Source organism: Grampus griseus, assembly GCF_964374135.1.
Source record: "Grampus griseus genome assembly, chromosome: 8".
NCBI classification, from domain to species: Eukaryota; Metazoa; Chordata; class Mammalia; order Artiodactyla; family Delphinidae; genus Grampus; species Grampus griseus.
The window spans coordinates 80988280-81010416 of record NC_139002.1 but is presented as its reverse complement, the minus strand read 5'-3'; the positions used below and the strand labels follow the sequence as shown (position 1 = coordinate 81010416).

The following is a 22137-nucleotide window of genomic DNA, read 5'->3' as shown; positions in this document are numbered from 1 at the left end:
TGCTACTTTAATAAGGGGAGAAAAATGGGTCAAGTCCTGTTAGATATTCAGAGTGTGGGTGGAAATCCTTTGACGAGCTTTCTGGGGATGCCTCTAACATGGGAATTGCTGTTGAGATTCCAGGAGAAAAAGATAAAATTCTGTCAGTAGCGATATCTCTTACAAATAAACCCTTTCACACCCACTAAAAAGAAGGTTAGAAAGGTGCCTGAAACCTAGCAATTAACCAATATCGTTGCAAAGTTTTAGTGCAGAAAATCCTACGCTGAGCCTACACACTGCACACAATATGTTCCTTTTAATATACTTGCTGATATGAAAAATAATTCTCCAAGATATAAAATAAGTAAGGGCGTTAATACAAAAAGCATTTTCTGAATTATTCTATGTATCCTGATATCTTTAATTATTACTTGATAATTTAATGTCATATAATTAGCTTTTGTTTCTTTAAAATATATGATTATTTTTATTTATAGGAGTTTGACATTTTAAATCTGAATTTTTCAGTTTCAGTAAAAGGAAAACAGACTAGCATTAGTAGAGAATGGAATAAAGTTTCTTATAATATATAGTATCTAAAGATCTTTTCATAATGGGAATATGTATATTCCCATATAGGTTCCTTTGGTGTGCAGGACCCTCAAGTAGAAATAGATGATAACTGGTTTTTGTACAGTAAAAGCTGGTAATAAGGGTTCTGAGTTCATTGGAAGGTATACTATATCTAATCAGAGTTGATTTCCTAATATTTCTGTGAGAAGTTCTGTATTTAGTGAAGAGTTGAGTCTGCAGTTAGCCCCTTAATTCTCTCTGGAACCTAAATCTAGACTAACAACATTATCTCAAACAGTGGTTTGGAGATTTAAAAGGGTTCTATTTACATTGTGAAAATGGAAAGCAAGATAAACTCAGCAAATTGCGTCAAATTTCTTCTTCTACACATTTGATGCAGAAAATGGAAAATTATCATCCATTCATTTATACATTCATCCATATGACCTTAATCCATATCTACTACAGAATTTTGAAGAAACAAAGTCAGGTAAGACACAGTCATGCTTGAAGGAGCGTACAGTATATGGAAGTAAACCAACAGAATAGTGTGTTAAGAGCTTGGATAAAGATTGCACAGGGTGTGATGGGGGAAGAGAAGAAGGATACTAAATCAAACTGGGAGAGTCACTGATGACTTCCTAAAGAACATGGCACTTAGTGGGGTAAATAATGCTCCAGTTAGATGAACAGCATGTAGACATAGAGAGTGGTAGGACAAAACATGATGAGTTTATTATGTAAAAGTAGTTTAATACTTCATGGAGGGTATGAGGAGACTGGGGTGGAGTCATAGGTAATAAATCTAGAGAAAGGACAGAGGCCAAATCCTTAATGGCCTCCTGTGGTAAGCCAAAAAGTTTAACTTTATCTGGAAAGCTATGTTTCATCATTGAAAAACTATAAGAATTTTACCATGGAATAAAGCCTGCTGTATAGAAGTATTGCTTGAACAGCTCACTTAACTTGATCAGTGATATCTTATTATTACAAACATTTTACTTGTCCTATGAAATGTCCATAATATGTCCTATATAATGGGTATCCTTCCTTCTCATAAATATTTATAGTAATGGTATTTTATTTAAATAACATAGTTCTTCTATGTTATAGAAGCTTATTTCTACAATATCTAAGAGTCCTGACACTCACTACTCTGTATTGTAAATACCTGTTTAATATCTATAATTTCTGGTAAAGTAGAAAGAGATTATATTGCTCTTTTTACCCAGCTATATCTCAGAATGCAATTTAATATCTGCCCCAAAATAGTTTCTTGAAATGTACTAAATGAGTAACAAACAATACTTACAGTGAAAATAAAAACAGATATTCTAAAAATAAATTAAATTTGGGTTTAGAATACATTTGATATTCTCCCTTCCAGGAGATTTATCTACCTGATCTCGTTAGTGGTTTACCTATCTATTAGATTGAGCTGTCTCTTGTGGTACAGAGGCACAGAGCCCTTATCCTGGGCTTCTGAGCATTCCCCATCCCCAGCCTATTTCCCTATATACAGCAGGCTCTAAAATGAATGTTGAATTGCGCATTAAATTTAGATTGTATTCTCTTAGGAAACAAGAATAAAATACTAAAGTAGATAATCCAATCCAGCAGCTGTTTGTTTCAGTTTTACTTTAAATATCAGGCAAAAGTGGGGGTGTAAAGAACAGGAGGATTATATGTGTAATTATAGCAAGTATTTTGATTTAATTAGTTTAGTATGTTAGAGAAAATACAACTATTGTTTTCATTCTTTTAATAACCCAGAAGCCCAAGCATAAAGGATTTTACTAAAAATTTCTCATATGTAATAAAATATGTCTCTAAATATGTATTGCTTACACAAGATAAAATAAAATGAAGGCTTTCTAGGTATAGTCATTCTTGTGCTGAACAAGCTGCTATTCTTATCCTGGTACCATATGGTTATGTTCAAATGACGTAGGCAATAAAAATGGATTATCTTAAGTTTGTGAAGAGCTAATTCATTTTCTCATAGTTATGATAATATGAAACACCATTTGCATTTCAATATACATGTTGACTTCCATGAATCAGTTTTATAAACTTTAAATTAAATATTCTAACTGAAGAAATAAATCTATAACACTACTTGGGAATGGGTGTAGAGGTGTTAATTATTATACAGGTCTACATAAGTCTATAGTTTGTATAGTCAGAAAGCAAAAACCAAAGAGTTTATCTGAAATAAACATTTGTAGACTCTGTCTACTTATGTCAGTAATAAGCTAAATAATAAATAAGAAGACCTTAAATCTACAGAAAATGAAGACAACTCAAGAATCAGCCTTCCAGAATTTTCAGGTTTCAGAACAAGAAGTGCTAAAAATTAAATATGGAAAAACTTCAACCTTCTTTAATGAGGAAAAAGTAGCTTCCGGGAAGCCAGCAACATATGAATACAGAAGGAGAAAGCCAAAGAATGGGAGACACATAGGCAACATTTTCTGATTGGTTGATGACATTCAAAAAATATTAGTTATTTTGGCCTGAAGCCAAGAGTTGATGGTGAAATCAAAACTTATAAAAAGTAAGTCTGGGTGGGAGGGGGAGGAAGACAATGATACAGTTCATTGGAGTAGTGCTTGGATGTAGTTTTCAGTATTTACACTGACAGAGGTAGTCTTCAGTATTTACACTGACAATGGGAAAGAAAGCCCGTAATAAAAGGCAAATGTCAGAACACTTTGCAATGTGAAGGAAGTTGGATGCAGTGTTCCACACCTTAAATCTTAAACTGACTCTGATATGTGCATGTTAAGGAATCAAGCAGATAAAGACAGGAAATAAAAGCCAATCATCCTGGTATACACCAATGAAACTTCTCAGACACTTAGAGTTATGATGATAATAATTAGCATAATCATATATTATCTTATATAATCATCATTATAACAAAGCAACTATAGCTAGTATTAATTAATTTTATGCTAAACAATTTAATTAAATAATTTAGTCCTCATAACACAGCATGAGATACGTATGAATAGGAACTCATTTTACAGATGAGAATAAAAACTCTGACAGGTTAAGTCACACATCTAAAATCCTACAGCTAAAAGAGGCAGAATTAAGACTCCAAACCAAGACTGTTTGATTCCAAAATCTAGACTGCTTCTCCAACAGTGTGGATGGATATTTGTCTTAAGTCAGATCTGGATGAGTCCAAAGGGGAAGGATCCAGCTAGAGACAAAGAAGGTTCTTTGTGAGTCTGCAAAGTTTCTGGCAAGAAAAAAAATAGCACATCCAAGTATGGAAAATGAAAAAACTTTAATAGACTATTTACAAACACATGACTAGGTTAAGGAGAGGCAAAAAGGGATGTGAGAAGTACCCTGAAGCTAAGAGGTGAAGGGGCAAGGGCAAAGAGTGGTAAATGAAAGCCCAAAGAGTCAGAGCTGCATCTAGTAGGAGAGGCCTATGAACAATGAACTTTGAAGAGGAATGTGGCCACTGCTAAAACACATTCTGACCTTATCTTCTCTGTCCTCTGATTTCCTGCCAGTGTCACCCATTTGCTGAACCCAAGAAGAAGCCAGGAGATAAATGTTGTCGATAAATCCATAAAAGTCATCTTCCTGGGATCAGTGTAGACAAGGGCAGAGAGAGGTTCTAAAGACAAATGGAGACTATACAGCACACCTGGTAGGAATTCAGAAGAGTAAGGGTTGACTTAGAAAACTGAGAAAGGCAGTTCATTTGGTAAACCTGGGATAAGATACATTTTTGAGCCTGTTCATCATTCCTTCTCTAAGGTACTATCATAATCCCAAATCAGGAGAAAAGTTAAATAATTTTCATACACTATAAATGTTTTTTTAATGAGTTGATTAAAATGTTTTAATCACTTATCTAATATAAATCTAAATGTAAAAGATCTGAATCTAAAAGAAACCATAATTTTAAAAATCGAGATGCCATTCATTTACCATAATGTTCACCCTTTTAAAGTGTACAATTCAGTGGTGTACACTGTAAATATTTTGAGTACAGACATCTCTTACTCTGAAACTCGATTCCACTCCCCAACCATGTGTCCTTTCTTCGTAGTCAGTATCTATATTTCATATTCTGTTTCATTCATTGCAAGACAGGCAAAGTACAGTTTAAGAGATGCAGTTTTCAGGGGGTTCTAATTCTCTAGGCATATTGGGGTTTCCAGGCAACAGGATCCTAGAAAGTATAACTGTCATTCACACCACTGGTTTCTGTTTTGTTTGAACCATAAATAAACACTTGTTAACTTCCATATATATTCCAAGCAGAGCTAGGTTCTAGGGATATGAACATACATTAGACAAAGTTTCCGCCTTCAATGAACATTTAGTACACAGTGTGAACAAATATGTGGGATATAGCCATATAGGATAGGTAGTTTTCAAAAATTTTTGATCAAGATACATAGTCAGAAATATGGTTTAACTGCAATCCCATATACAAAAATACAATATATATGTGTATATATGTAAACATATATATTATTTCACTGGAAATGATACTTAATTTAACTTCCATTATGTAACATGATATTTCCTATGCTATTCCATTCCATTCCATTCCATAAAATGCTGATCAAGACCCCCAAAAAATGATTTCATGACTCACTAAAAGAATATGCTAGGGCTTCCCTGGTGGCGCAGTGGTTGAGAGTCTGCCTGCCGATGCAGAGGACACGGGTTCATGCCCCGGTCCGGGAAGATCCCACATGCCGCGGAGCAGCTGGGCCCGTGAGCCATGGCCACCGAGCCTGCGTGTCCGGAGGCTGTGCTCCGCAACGGGAGAGGCCACAACAGTGAGAGGCCCACGTACCACAAAACAAAACAAAACAAAACAAAAAAGAACAAAAAAATCCCCATAATCGACACTGTAGAAAACCAAATCTGTAACACATGGAATAAGTCTGAAGCGATCTCCTATAATACTGAGGCAAAGTAAAAGTAGCAGAAAACACTAAGAAAGGAAATAAAAGACATGTGGGACAGATAACACTCCAACCAACAAATCATAAGTGCTCACAGGTTAAAAAAACCGAAAAAAAAGAGTAGAGGGTAACTAACACAAAAACTCCTTTGTAGAGAAAAGACCTGATGCATAGGCCAAAATTACTCACAGAGTACATGGAAAATTGATAAAAAGAGATTAATTAGTAATATTTCTTAGTGAAATTTATGAATGTCAAAAATATTCAAAGAAATATATCTAGTAAGCATCCAGCCTAATAGTGGGAGGAAGGAGTGAGAAACAGATTACCTAGGAAAGGAAAAAATAAACTGGGTTGACCTCAGACTTCTCCACAATACTACATGTCAGAAAAAAAAGAGTAATATCTATTCAATTCCCAAACTGCCATCCTAAATCAACTGTTGCCCATGTAAGAAAGCATTAGAAACACAGTGTTGGGTAGACAAAGGCATAGATATTCCCCTTTTGCATATTTATAGAAAAACTAAGATGTAATCAATTGGTAGAGAAATGAGCCTACATAAAGAACTTGAAAGGGGACTTACAGTGTTATAAAAAGGCTATGGGGTACATTGAAATGAATTAAATCAGTTTAAGTATGATTACTTTAGATATTACTGCCAAACAATGCAAATGTTAACTAATAATTATCATAATAGTAGATATTAATGTCTAAAAGCCAAAATCATATTTTAAAAGCCAAGAAGTGGGAAAAGAGAGGGAAATAAAAATTCAGGAAATAAGTTCTCACTTTACATGGGATGGTTAATCAAAAAATATTTCTTTCTGCATACTTAACAGTAAAAAATATTTAAGTACTTTTAATCTTAAAAAATATTAACATCAGCCAGTAGTAAATTAAAAAAAAATTTTTAATTTCATCAAAATTGCTAGAGAAAAGGCAAAAACAAATATGTATATGTGGATAATGGACAAAAGAAAATTTAAATGCCAAAGATAATTTCAATAAAACACAAAAATAGAAAATATAAAACAAGATGACATAGAAAGAGTAAGCATATCCTGATTTAATTACCCTTTACAAAAAACAGATTTGTTTACACAAAGGAAATATATCTGGTATTTGTTTATAGGAAGTACATCTAAAATAACACAGCACAGAAAGACTTAAAACAGCAGTAATATGGATAAGGATAAGACTATATTAGAATTAGAATTCTAATAAATTAAGTTATAATTACATAAAGGAAATATTCTGCAACCAATAAAACTATTCTTTAAGGTAATTTAACGAAATAAGAATGTGCTGATAATGTATAAATAGAATCAAATTTTGTAAACTATATATGTGTATATGTATGAATGTATATATATATGTGTATATATATATACACATATATATATAACCAAAAAGATTAGGAAGAAGTTTACCAAACTATTAATTTTGGTGGTGGTGGACTATGAATAATTTAAATTTTCTTCTCAGCACTTTTCTGTACTTTATCATTTTAATTAAGAAAAAATATTAGTCAGAAACATAAATACTGTAATCAATGGAAAAATATATCATCATCAATGAAAAATATACCAAGACATCAATTCTTTCTAAATTAGCTATGTATTTAATACAATTGATCAAAATGGTTTTTAAACTTGGCCAAGATATTCCAACATTTTAGAAGTATAAAAAAGTAAAAATATCCAAAAAGTTCAAACAAGAAATAGTACATAAAATATAATGAAATATTGGCAATTAAAAAGATGGAATGGGGAACCCTCTTGCACCGTTGGTGGGAATGTAAATTGATACAGCCACTATAGAGAACAGATGGCGGTTCCTTAAAAAACTAAAAATACAACTACCATAGGACCCAGCAATCCCACTACTGGGCATATACCCTGAGAAAACCATAATTCAAAGAGTCATGTACCACAATGGTCATTGCAGTGCTATTTACAATAGCCAGGACATGGAAGCAACCTAAGTGTCCATGAACAGATGAATGGATAAAGAAGATGTGGCACATATATACAATGGAATATTACTCAGCCATAAAAAGAAATGAAATTGAGTTATTTGTAGTGAGGTGGATGGACCTAGAGACTGTCATACAGAGTGAAGTAAGTCAGAAAGAGAAAAACAAATACCGTATGCTAACACATATATATGGAATCTAAAAGAAAAAAAAAAATGGTTCTGAAGAACCTAGGGGCAGGACAGGAATAAACATGCAGATGTAGAGAATGGACTTGAGGACACAGGGAGGAAGAAGGGTAAGTTGGGACAAAGTGAGAGAGTGGCATGGACATATACATGCTACCAAATGTAAAATAGATAGCTAGTGGGAAGCAGCCACATAGCACAGGGAGATCAGCTCAGTGCTTTGTGACCGCCTAGAGGGGTGGGATAGGGAGGGTGGGAGGGAGACGAAAGAGGGAGGAGGTATGGGGATATATGTATATGTAATGGCTGATTCACGTTGTTATAAAGCAGAAACTAACACACCATTGTAGAGCAATTAGACTCCAATAAAGATGTTAAAAAAAAAAAAAGATGGAATGAAATACACAAAATCATTACTACTGATTAAGGTGGTGGAATGGTAAGTGAGTTTCATTTTTTTCTATATACTTTTCTGTGTATTATAAGTTTACCCCAATGAGAATATCTACTTTTATAAACTATTGATAGTAACAGCTTATTATATTTTTATAATCTGCTTTACCTACAGTTAAATGATTGAATCAATTATAATTTTCATATTTTCTTTATACATGTCTATATTCTCTAAACTCAGTGTATGGAGCACATATTATCCCTAAATTCAGAAAACAAAAAATTGTTAAAAAAAATTGTCTTCCAATATCCATCTTCCACTGTGGTAAAAGTCAGCCAACACCCCACTGCTCCAATTTTAATGTGTTTCCTCTTGTACAGTCTTCAGAGGCAATAGGGAAAAGTTTCAGTTTTCAAACAACAGGTGACCTGACATGTCATCTTTTCTGAAAGAGCTAAAATGGGTTAGCCTAAAATTCAGCTTTCCCATGAACTGCTTAGTTTTCTGTGAAAATGTTAGTTTCTATTTTTGACTTAGTTTTGACAGAGTGAAGAACATGGGATTTTTCAGGAGAAGCACAGGCTACTCTTTGACAACAACAAAATAAATAAATAAATGAAAGAAATTACTATATTTTCTCAAAAGATGTAAACGTTGAAATGACAAAATGCTTCCTTTTTGCACACTTTATTGCAAGTTGTAATTACATATGTATTTTTTTATTACTGAATCACGTGTTCAACTTTACTGTGCAATGAAAAACAGTTTTAAAATAAAAACCAAAGACAAATAATGAACAATGTTATTGATGATCTTCTTAAGAATACATATGTAATCCTAGATATCAGTTACAGGATTACATATGTATTTTTCTTTTTCTTTTTTTTGCAGTACGCGGGCCTCTCACTGTTGTGGCCTCTCCCGTTTTGGAGCACAGGCTCCGGACGCGCAGGCTCAGCGGCCATGGCTCACGGGCCCAGCTGCTCCGCGGCATGTGGGATCTTCCCGGACCGGGGAACGAACCCATGTCCCCTGCATCGGCAGGCGGACTCTCAACCACTGCGCCACCAGGGAAGCCCTACATATGTATTTTTAAGAAGATAATCAATTTATCTAATTTGTCAATCCTTCCAACAAACCATCCATCCATCCATTTATCCATTATCCCCAGAAATAATCCGTAGCCCAAATTTGTGTTTATCTTTGTCATGTATATTTTTATACTATAACTATACATGTAGATATTTATAATAATATATAGCATTACTTGTCTTTTTCTAATTTACATACATATGCAGAGATGCGTCATATAATCTCTAGGTTTGTTTTTTTTTTTTTGCAGTACACGGGCCTCTCACCGCTGCGGCCTTTCTCACTGTGGAGCACAGGCTCCAGACGCGCAGGCCCACTGGCCGTGGCTCACGGGCCCAGCAGCTCCGCGGCACGTGGGACCCCCCCAGACTGAGGCACGAACCCGCGTCCCCCACATCAGCAGGCGGACTCTCAAGCACTGCGCCACCAGGGAAGCCCTAGGTTTGTTTCTTTTAACCATTGGTTTCCCTTTCTCCATACTTCCCCCCACCATTAATTCCTTCTTTCTCAAGTTCTCCATGATTGTATATACAAACAATGCATATACAATTTTTTTAACATTAAAAGATATCCATGAAAAATAAGTATCATTTCCCCCATGTGCTCACTTTCAAAACTGTTACGTCTTCCCAGTTTGATAAGTAAAAAGTATTATACCATTATTATTTTAATTTCATTTCCCCCCTCACTGCTACTTATGTGGAGCATCTTTTCACACATTGATCTTCTATTATTGACCCTTCTATCCTTTACCCACTTTTCAAATTGGAATTTGTTGTCTTATCAAGTTTGAGAGAACTCTTCCTATATGATAAATATTGATGGGGTTCAGGAAAAGCTACCTCAAAATATGGCAACTTGGCATAGTGAATATTTTTAAACTGAAGGAATTTGAGAAATGGCACATGTAGGTCATAAGCTCTTCATGTGAGAGATGCCTGCCTAAACCCAAAAAAGCTTCCTTATCTCTGAAAATGAAGGGACGAGAGGAATCTAAATAAATGGGACTTGCTAAATTTTGCCCACATTACTATCATTAGCTCATACCCTTTGTCCTATCATATTTTTCTGTAACTTTCCACTCTTCATCAAATCTAATATAAAAATGCTCCAGTTTTACTGTTATCTTTGGGTCTTCATTTCCTCATGAAGTCTCATGAGTCATGTAAAACTTAAATAAATTTATATGCTTTTCTCTTATTAATCTGCCTTTTGTTACAGGGATCCCAGTTGAGAACTTAGAAAAAATGTATTTTTCCTCTTCTATAATATCATTCCTTTTCCTATCCTCCATATTACTAATATATCTTCTCTAAGTTAACTGTTTGGAAATTTTACCATACGATTTTTGCCATATATTTTTTAAATTTTTATATAAATAGATATTTCTGTTATTTATTTTTATAGATTTATGATTTCAAGTCTCAACTAAGACAGTTTCTTACCTTTAGATTGTATATATAATCTCCTCAATTTTCTAATAGGACTTTTATTTTCAATTTTTTCATACATTTTTACTCTATCTGGAAATTACTTTTGAATCTGATTTAAAATAGGGGTCCATTTTATTTTCTTCAAGTTTGATATGCATTGTACCAACACCATTTATTTAATAATGCACTATTTTCTCAATGAATTAAAACACCTTTATCTTCTATTAAATTCTTTTATGTAGTAGAATCTATATCTAGATTCTCTGCTCCACTAACCTACTTGCCTATTCTTATGCCAGTATAATATTGATTTCACTACAGTGACTTTATAGTGTGATCTGACATCTGGTAAGGCAAGTTTCCTCTCAATTTTTTCTTTTTCCCAAAAGACCTTGTCACTCTTCCCCCCATATCTACTCAACATTATATTACCTAAGTTAAAAAAAACACACATCAGTTAAGGTGAAATCAATTAATATACTTCCTGGAATTACAATAAATACATATATGAATTTGGGGAGAACTGGCCTTCTTTTATAATAGTAATTTGTTTTACCCCCAAACACATATGCTTTCTCTTTTGTTCAAGTTTTTTACGTCCTTCAATAGAATTATATAGGTTTATTTTTATTTGGAAATGTGTCTTTCTTGCTAAATTTATAACTATTTTATAAAGTTTTAGGTGCTTTTAAGAATGGAATACTTTTTTCCCACTTCCCTTTCTAGGTATTTACTACTTGAGTAGATTTTTAAATTTTTATCTAACCATTTTGTATCATCTTATTAATTTTACAAGTCCTTTTGGGTTTTTAAGTATTCAGTCAAATCATTATTTAAAAAAAGACTATTTTAACCTTTCTTTAGTTTTTTAATTACATCTGCCAGACCTTCCAAAAATACTGATTAAAATATATATAGAAGTTAATCCATATTTACAACCTGATTTTTGACTAGATTGTTATAGTATTTCACCTTTTGAGAAAATAACTGCTATTTGTCCTTGGTTAATAGGATATTTTACGTTTAAGTAGTTGACTTATATTTCCATTTAACTTAGAGATTTTAATAAGAACAGCTAGCTGATCACTGTGATGCTTATCAACCTATCATTGATTGACTATCTGATATGGAGCCATCCTTGTATTCTTGAATTAAACCCTATTAGGCCATAGGTATTATTCTTTTATTATCCTTTTAACTAAATGAAGGGTGAATTAGATATGCTAGTATTGCATTTTGAATTCTGCATTTATATACTTCAGTGAGGTTGGACTTTTTCTCTTTTTCCTTTTATACTATCTCTAGCAGAATTAGGTATTAATGCTGGATTCAATATAAAATGAATTTTAAGAGCTTTCTTTATTTACCATGGTCAGGACTAGCATAAAAGGCAACGCTCTTTCCTATTTTCTTTTAATTTATTTATTTATTTTTGGCTGCGTTGGGTCTTCTTTGCTTCTTTGCTTTGTGCGCAGGCTTTCTCTAGTTGCGGCAGGTGGGGGCTACTCTTCATGGCAGTGTGCAGGCTTTTCAGTGTGGTGGCAGAGCACAGGCTCTAGGCACGTGGGCTTCAGTAGTTGTGGCATGCCAACTCAGCAGTTGTGGCTCGCGGGCTCTACAGCACAGGCTCAGTAGTTGTGGCACATGGGTTTAGTTGCTCCGCGGCATGTGGGATCTTCCCAGACCAGGGATCGAACCCACATCCCCTGCATTAGCAGGCGGATTCTTAAGCATTGCACCACCAGGGAAGTCCCTTTCCTATTCTTTATAAAAGCTAGATAACAATTGCAAATCTGATCACTGTACATTCTTCTATGTACTTTAGTTACCTTTCTAATCTCTTTTATGGTAATAACCAATTAAAGTTTTATAATTATTGAGTCAATTTTAATAATTTATATTTTGCTAGGACATCATTCATTTATCTAGGTTTCACATGTTGCCACAGAATTACAGTAGTATCATCTTATAATTTACCTTGTGTCTCTGGTTGGTCTTCTCTCTCAAACTTAAGCATATATTTTCGCTCTCTTTTTCCTTTAACAATCAGTGTGAAAAAGGATTTTGCTATTTTCAAAGAATGCAAAGAATGATCTCTTGGGATTTCTTTCTCCTTTTTTTCTTTTTTTTTGTTTTTTTGTTTTTCAGTTTCTTTGATTCCAGCTTTTATCTGTATTAATTACCTCTTCCTCCTTTATTTTATCTTATTGTTCTTTAATTAAGTTATTAGGTTAGGCAAAGGAATTATTTTGTCGATGAACTAAATATATCTCAGTAAGATTTGAGACAAGATGGTATAATTTAATAAAATGAGATTATTGGGTGATGGGTGAAATTCATCCCATCTCTATTAAGACATGTATACCTTTAATATGTGTAGCTAATAGTTTCCACATATGTAAGCTGAAGAGAATACAGAGCCTCAAGATTCCTGTTAGGTAAAAAATTACGCCTGATAAAATTGATAATTTTAAGCTCCATTTAAGAAACTAGGGTGTTTGAAAGAATAAGAGACCTTGGGAATCACTGCCTTTAGAAACAATAATATCTAAGAAAATTCAGGTTGTCTATGATAGTGAAATATAATGGAGACCTATACTCATTCTATAAATGTTCAGGTCATAATCAAGTGAACTCCTAAGAAGTTTCACAAATATGAATGCCCTAGTACAAGACCTTCTTAAAGAAGGTGCATCTAAGTTACGTTGCTTAAAATGACAGAAAGATTAAAAAAAAAAAGAAAAAACTACTCTGGAACTAAACCACATCTTCATATTTTCTTAGAAATAAAGAACCTGGGGTCAAATGGGTTTCCAGGGACTCCATAAACACTGTGATCTTGCAGACAAAAATCTAGGTATATTTATTTACACTTTTATTGGGATACTTAATCACATTGATGGATTTGCAGAGTCTGGGACCTGAGAGAGGATGAAAAAGACTACTCTAGATTAGTAATCCAACTTTCTACCTTTAGTCTGTGATTAAACTTTTCTATGGTCATACTTTTGCTACTTCACCAAAGAGATCTTTTCTTTGTTGGATAGTCAAGTCAAACTTTACCTCTAAAATTCTCATCTATTTTGTTGATTTCAGTCTCTGGAGCTTCACATAGTAGAACAATTCCCCATTACAGAAAATAGCCCTTTACATATTTGGAGATAGCCATCTTAATTCCAAGATATTTTTCTTTTTCAGGCTGGTGTGTTCTAAACAACATAGCACATGGACATAACTCATTAATTCAAAATTTTTTCTCTAAAGGAAGATGCTTTTACAACTCATGAAGACAATAACTTTATATTTTTTAAAAGTTCTCTAGTAAATGCTCACTAATTCTGATAAATGGATAGAGTGCTCTACATTTACTTATGAATTTCAGAAAGATTTCAAAGAAAGCAATTGCATTATTGTTTCATGAATTCTACAGAATTCTACAGAATTTTTACATATGTATTTACTCCACTAAATTCTGAGAAACTGTAACTCATAAAGTACTTTAAAAATGTTTTTAAAGTATGGGTTACTTGTCAAAATACTATTCATGGATGGATTTCAACACATTTTCAAATTTTAACCAAAAATAAGTTTTTGTATTTATACTTACTTACAAAGGATAAATGCAGTAACATCATTATTTTGAGTGATTCTAAAAATATCATTTACATCAATTCTTTCTGGATAAAAAGGGAGGAAATACTTAGTGGAGTGACGTATAGTATCATACAAGGGAGAACAAATTCCAAGATGGTAAACTAAGCTCCATAAAACATAGCAACAAAATTAAGTAACTATACAAGTGTATTACTTACGGGTACAATTCTGAAAGCTGTTCAGCTATTGCATAAGCTGTTGGGTCTCTGTCTAAGGCATACAGAGTAATATCTGACTCCTTCTGTAGAATGGCTCTTGTGTGTCCTCCTGAACCAAATGTCATATCTAGAAAAAACTAGCCAACACAGAAAAAGAAAATTACCACTTAGCATGAGCAAAGTTTATTCTTGCCAGCTACCTTATTTCTAGACACACATAATGCTTTTCAGAGCTGATACCAAATAGAAAAACAAATTACTTTTTTTTTTTTTTTTTTTTGCCTAGAGTTCAATTTGTTGTACATGAGGTCTGGATCAATTATGAGTGATCAGTCCAAAAGAATTTGTCAGAGTAACAGCAAAATGATAATCTTTGTCACAGGCTGGCCAATTCAAGGCAAATTTGCATTTCCCTCCATAAGTTCAAACTAGCCACAGTGTTGTGCTACTAGCTTTTTACTGCTTTCAAGCACCTGACTAAAAATGATATTTCCAACAATTTCTCATCATTTGGAGACAGCTTACAATTGGTGTGGCTCACTTTATCTCAAGTTCTCTAAATGCTTTATATTAAACATAAAAATATTCAAGAATACAGAGAGAGCGAGAGAGCGAGAGAGCGAGCGAGCGAGAGAGAGAGAAAGAGATTATACCTAACAGTAGTCATAGGACAAATATTTAATTAACAAATCAGACCTGAAAAAGCCCAGGGCTTAAGTCAAAACACCTGGGATAAATTATAGCCTTGCCACCAAGTAGCTACATAGCTTTGGAAAAGTCATTTAAAATTCCAGGGTTTTTAGATTTCTCCAGAGTTTAAAAAGAAAAAGAAGGTCTAGAAGAATATACCCCAATACCTGCCTAATTGGTAAGGTGACATATAATTTCTCATCTAAACCAAAAAACTTTTGGTAGTAAAAGATTTGCCAGGATAACAGGATACAAGGTATGGGAGTACATATGTTTAAATGCTTGGATCATTGAAGATACACAATGAAGTTAATTGGATCTGAATCTATTTCTTAGCTATTTTATTTGGCCACACTTAAGAAAACAATGCTGGCCCACTTAAAAAAAAAAAAAAGCCAGCTGGCTGTTGGGCAAGAAACTAGACCTGGACCATAAGAAACGTAAATGTAAACAAGGTAGTTGATTGTAGTTGGTTTGGAAGTCAAGACACTCAGCACATCCTCTCAAAGTTACGCTCTTAGTTTAATGTGCTCTCTGAATAAGCTTCACTGGTATGATGAAAATAAAAACAATTATTCCAATAATACTGAATACTGTGACAAATAACATACACAATAAGTCAGACTGTTAAAAATATTTAAACATATAACTTTTTAAAAGTTCATGTGTACATTGCACAAAGGAAATTCCTGTAATGGATTTGAACATTTCCCTGCCCTGAATGTTACAACTTATTTCAGGGAGAGTGGTCAGAGACAAGGCACAATTATGCTTTGATTTTTTTTTTTTTTTTTGACTATAAGCTACCATGCTGAGTTCTGTCCTCTGATCATGTACTCAGAAAAGTTAGCCTACTATTCAAAGAATAATATGGAGGAAATCTTCTGATCAAAATTGAGAAGAGGAGGGATGTAAAATATAAGATGTAAATGTGGTTAAAAAAAATGGTACAAGCACTGCTTCTTAACATAAATTTTTTAGTATAACTTAACCTTGCACTTCTATCACTGTCAGCACAAAAGGTATGGCTACATATATTTTTCATCTTTTTAAACAGTAACTTTAAAACAACACTTAAAGTCTTATTATTGGAATGGCTGTTAGGAGTACATATTTAATCTCAAGATTGAATAATTTCCTCTCCCAGTCTGTATACTTACTTTATGCATCTATGAGGGTAAAAATCTTCTACCATAGCTTGCCTCAGTTTTAAAATTGCTAGAGGTTTAGCATGACTTAAACAAAGAACTTTTCCAGGCAAAAGTATATACCACTTTCTTATTATGCCCCAATATCAAGTCTTATATAGCCCTGGATTTAAACTAAGAATATATCAAATAAAATAATTTGCATATGATTACCTTATCCCAAGCCAGGAAAGTCCCAATCAATATTTAAAAAGAAAAATCCTTATGATTAAAAATATTCTGGAAAATGTGAGATGATTATAATTTACATGATTATTTTTTTAATATACCATGATTATGCCCTTGGAGATGTACTGACAATCAAGGAAGTTTCCACAGGAAAAAAATAATCTATTATTACCAGTCAAGTGTAAAACAAAGCAAAAAGTGGGAGACAAATGGGATTTATGAAACTAGAACTGAACCCCACAATATGTCCTGGGTTAATAGGTGATTGGAGCCATCGACTTCCATTTTTAAAATTCTAATGGGGCTTCCCTGGTGGCGCAGTGGTTGAGAGTCCGCCTGCCGATGCAGGGTACACGGGTTCGTGCCCCGGTCTGGGAAGATCCCACATGCCGCGGAGCGGCTAGGCCCGTAAGCCATGGCCGCTGAGCCTGCGCGTCCGAAGCCTGTGCTCCGCAACGGGAGAGGCCACAACAGTGAGAGGCCCGCGTACCGCAAAACAAAACAAAACAAAACAAAACAAAAAAATTCTAATGTACACTGTCCATCAAATATAGTAAGTGACATCTAGGCCTTATGAGTCACCCAGCACTACAATTGAAAAGGGAGCCAATTAGTTTTTCCACTCTCCTGGATCACTAACTTGACATAAGACCACATTTTTTAATTTGTAAAACTTGATAATAAAATAAGGTGACTGGATGATTTTTTTGCTTAACAAATGCACAAGAACAACATAACTGAATGTTTCAAAATAATCCTTTTATGAATCTCAACTATGTATATATGCAAATGTTTATCTTATGCTCCAAACATATATGGAATTCTTTCTTTGAAATTACCTGATATAATTTATCTAAAAAGCCTAACCCATATGATACCAAGAGTTTTTTCTGGTAATTTCTCTCATCACCTTTATAACCCTGGCCAAATCATTTTAACTCTCTGAGATTCAACTGCTTTATCTAAGAAATGGGGATAAAATGTACCCTTGTTTACCTCAGATATTTATAAAGGTTATCTTATTTCTTCCTTAAAACAATGAAGTAGGTGTTAATAAATTTTACATACACAGAAACTAAAATTACACTAAGCTAGTAAATGGCAAATGTAAGAATTGAATACAGGTGTACCTGGTTCTAAAACCCGTGTTCTTTCTCCCACTGACTCTGCATTAAGTCAACAGAGTCTATATCTGCACACTGCTTTATGACTTTCCAAGCATTAATGTTTTCCTACTTGGTCTAACAAATACTCTGTAACAGAGTATGGAAAAGTGGCATTATCCCCATTTTTACAAATAAAAAACTCAGGTTCAGAAAGATAATGTGACTTAAGATCATATTAATAGTAAGTGAGGGAAAGAGAATTCTAAACAAGGTCTCACCAACTCTGAATTCTGTGATTTTTCTGAAAAAAAAATAAAGGAGGGAGGGAGGGAGGGAAACAATAAATAAGAAAAAATAGGGATGGTATAAGAAAGAATCATGGCAGAGATGGCTTTACAAAAATTATACAACAAAAGTTTAGTGTTTCATAGATGACCCATTCCCACTGGAATTAAGGCTCTTGAAAAGCCATCTTTCTGTATCTTTATCTCTCTTTCTCCCTCTTCCTCTCTCTCTGTTCCTCTTCTCCTGTTTCAAGAAGATGCCTAGGTATCTAGAGCTATAGAATGTATGTTCTTTGAGGATTTTTGTATTGACGAAAGAAAAAACTTTCTATCTTTCCTATCATTTGAAGACAACCACTTTTGCTTGTTTGTTTGTTTTTTGTTTGTTTTTGAGGTACGCGGGCCCCTGACTGTTGTGGCCTCTCCCGTTGCGGAGCACAGGCTCCGGACGCGCAGGCTCAGCGGCCATGGCTCACGGGCCCAGCTGCTCCGCGGCATGTGGGATCTTCCCGGACCGGGGCATGAATCCGTGTCCCCTGCATCGGCAGGCAGACTCTCAACCACTGCGCCACCAGGGAAGCCCAACAACCACTTTTGTATCTTTTAGTTACAAACAAAAACACAGTTCAGAAAGAGATAATGCTAGTTACCCTGGGTAGGTGGTTTCTTTAAGGAAAAGAGATGAGAGACTTCTTTGAAATTGAGTAGAGGAGAGACGGAGAAGATGAACAAATTCCAGAAAGGTGCAGGACCAATAAAGTGACTGACAGGTGGTAAGATCTCAGAGCAGCTGGCTAGATGATGGACTGAAGGGGAAGGACCCTCAATCACAGGCTTCCCAATGTTACCAGAGATTTCCATGCCTCTCTATGGCATGGAAGAAGCAGAACCTTTGGTCCCAGAGGGTCTACAAAGGTTAAAACAAAAGGCATCTTAGGAGAAATTAAATGTGACATGAGGTGAGTAAGAAGGTGCAGGGTCTCTGCATAGCTCTGGATGGTGTGCGGAGTCTGGGGGATAAGTGAAATTGATGGCTTCTCAGCACAGGGAGACTGGGGATCAAAATCAAAATGAAGGTGATTTAAAGAAAATAAAAACTAGCATTTGAGGCAGAGGATTCATCACGATAATTCTCCAACACTGCCTCCAATTCAATATGGTAGCATCAGTGCACAGTAGTAGGTGTTTAGTGTATATTTAATGATGTGATATGAAAAAAGAGCTCAGTCTCCCAATGTAACTATGATAAAGATTGCAACACTCATTTGTGCATATGAATTCAAGATGTAAGACTCATTATGATAGGATCACATAAAATAGTCACAAGATGCCCAACTTCTAAGTCATTTAACGTCAGTGTATTCCTAATATTAGCAGTTGATTCATTAATGAACAGAACTTCTTCAAAACATTAATAATGATCTGTAATTATATAACTCTATAGCACCATGTTTTTATTTGCTGATCAGTCTCCTTTACATTTGAAATAAGAAAATGAACATTTCTTATCTTATGTTAGCTCTTTTAATCAAATACAACTAAATGACATTTTATCCCATGGTCTTCTAAATATCATAGAAAAGATTAGATTTTACTTTTCACCATGATGAGTCACACTTGAATAGCTGAGCTATAGCTGTGGATCTGATATGGACATGGTACAGACACAGAATTTCAGAGCTCAGAGGGACATAACAGACTATTCCACCTCTTCATTTTACTTATGAGGAGACCAAGGCCCAAGAAGGTAGCTGGTAGCTAGTTGAGGGCAAAGCTAGTATTAAAACTCAGATCCTGTGCTCTTTCCACTTCATCTCATAATACTCCCCCACTGAAATTATATAATCACCCTGAAATAAAAACAATCGTTCTTTGGAAAAGCATTTTCTTAATATGAAGATATATACAAGTGGGAATTCTGCACCTTAAGCCTCCAACACAGTTAAAAACAACCACTGTTGTACCATTTTAATTTTAAGACTTTATGATGATAAATCTGTAGAATTAAATTCCAAAGACAATTATGTTTTATATGTGGCCTGAAAAAAGTGTCTGCCCATTATGTGTAATAGCAACTGGTGAAGACCGACTTCTTGACAGGTTACAGTTTTCAAATTGATCTTGAAATTAAAAACAAAAAATTAAAACACCTAAAATCATAGACTCATGGGTGATTAAAGCTAGAAGGCCTATAGAAGTAATCCAAATTTAATTCTGTCATTATATACCACTCTGTCTTTCTAGATTATATCTATATCCCTTTTATACTTCTCAAATGTGATATCCTTTAAGACAGCTAAGGCTGCTCTCTGAAGTGGGGAGACTGACAGAAATCAAGGGATTTGCTCAAGATCACCCTGCATAGACTAGATATTTAAATGATTTGTTTTTCCCAATACAAGACCTCTAACCATTGAAATTTTCACACTGGAACAACACTGTTAAAATTGGACAGGAAAACATTTTTGGCCATGAACACTATGAGGGCATATCTTCCAATTACATTTTTCTAATGTTGATTAGTCATTTCCAATCTGTGCAAGATTTTTTTTTTTTTTTTTTTTGTGGTACGCGGGCCTCTCACTGTTGTGGCCTCTCCCACTGCGGAGCACAGGCTCCAGACATGCAGGCCCAGTGGCCACGGCTCACAGGCCCAGCCGCTTCGCGGCACGTGGGATCCCCCCCGGACCGGGGCGTGAACCCGCGTCCCCCTGCATCAGAGGGGGACTCTCAACCACTGCGCCACCAGGAAGCCCATGTGCAAAAGTTCTCATCTGAATTTGGAAACAATATGGCCTTATTTCACTTTAAAATTTCTTCCTATGAATATTTTCTTTTCTGGCAATTATTAATTTTGAATTTTTCGAATGAAAGTTCTTTTGAAAGAATTTTAGTTAAACTTCACCTATTTGTAACTAGCTTCATTTTGAAATACTGAAATGTCTTAGGCATATACTTAACTTTCTAGAGTTTTTTCAGGAGGTAATTAAATTAAAATGCATGGCATTAATTAATAACCTGTATATTTACAGAACATCCAATACAGATAAGGCCATAGAAGGTAATACAAAGATAATAAGTTATGAACCTTCCAGTTTGGTGAGAGAATTTAGACATTCACACAAATAATTATTAGTAAAAAGAAATCAACAATATAAGAAAGGTGTATATAATATTTTACAAGGAGTAAAAAAATATTAATTTTAATCAGTAGTGAGATGAATGAAATTGAAGTAGGTTACAATTCAGCTGGGCCTTGAAGGCTGGGCAGAACTCAGAGCTCACCCTTTCTTCTCACCCTCCATATTTTCTAAATCAAATTCGTTACCAAGTCCAGTTGATTTTACCATACAAATATATCTTAAATCTTTCCACTCACTTTTTCAATTCAGGCCCCCATATTTCTTTGCTTTATTACTGCAGTAGCATCACAACTCATATCCATACCTCTAATCTCACTTCTAATTCTTCTCGCTACACCGTTAACAGGATATCCTTTCTAAAATAAAATTGTAGCATGTGAAATTCCTACTTAAACAGTCTCACAGGCTTTCCAAAACTACATGATAGAGTCCAAACTTCTAGGCAAAATGGACAATCTTCTTCATATTCTGGCCTCCTCATTTCTTTCCAACATGATCTCTCACTACTCCCAGACATGAATTTTACGACATATTCTCTAACTATACAGAAGTATGTGCAATAATCAAACATGCCAAGCTGCCTCATGCCTTCTCTCCCATTTTTCCTTGTTCCATCTCTCTCAAATTTTATTCCCAAACAATTACGAGAATCCTAATATGTCCACAGCTCTATTCCAAGAGTTAGAAATACAATAGCAGGCCGAAATAGACATGGGTCCTGGTCTCATGTAGTTTTCAGCCTGGAAGCCTGAGTATCTCTAACATACTGTCCTTTCTTTTTAGAATAACCTCTGAAAGATGCCCTAAACATTTGTGTCCCTGGTGCCAAACAATTAATAACGCACAGAATATAACCAATAAATATCTGCTGGATAAATAAAAACAAGGAGAATTAGAACTTAAAAAAGGCATAGACATAGGAAAGGATATGTCAGATATAAGGAGAGCAAGTTTGATTGGAATCCAGGATTTATTAAAAGAAGAGGGTGGAAAGGATAAAAAGGGAGAAGAGAGAAACAGAAAAATGAACAACTTTCATGTATGTTCCAGATACTGTTTTAATTTTTGCAGTATGTACCCTCTCTTAATCCTTGTAGTAGCAATGTAAGATAGACAAACTAGGAGCTCATGCAGGAA

The 22137-nt window shown here is 34.5% G+C and overlaps 1 protein-coding gene across 3 annotated transcripts in view; it reads right to left on the bottom strand.

The window, feature by feature from the left end:
- Positions 1 to 22137, bottom strand: part of METTL15 (methyltransferase 15, mitochondrial 12S rRNA N4-cytidine) — a 377256-nt gene that overhangs the window by 274982 nt on the left and 80137 nt on the right. For all 3 annotated transcript variants that reach the window (XM_082660250.1, XM_082660251.1, XM_082660249.1), the window contains exon 3: positions 14402 to 14538. In XM_082660250.1, the coding sequence (XP_082516376.1) occupies positions 14402 to 14538 (137 nt within the window). The remainder of the gene's footprint in view (positions 1 to 14401; positions 14539 to 22137) is intronic.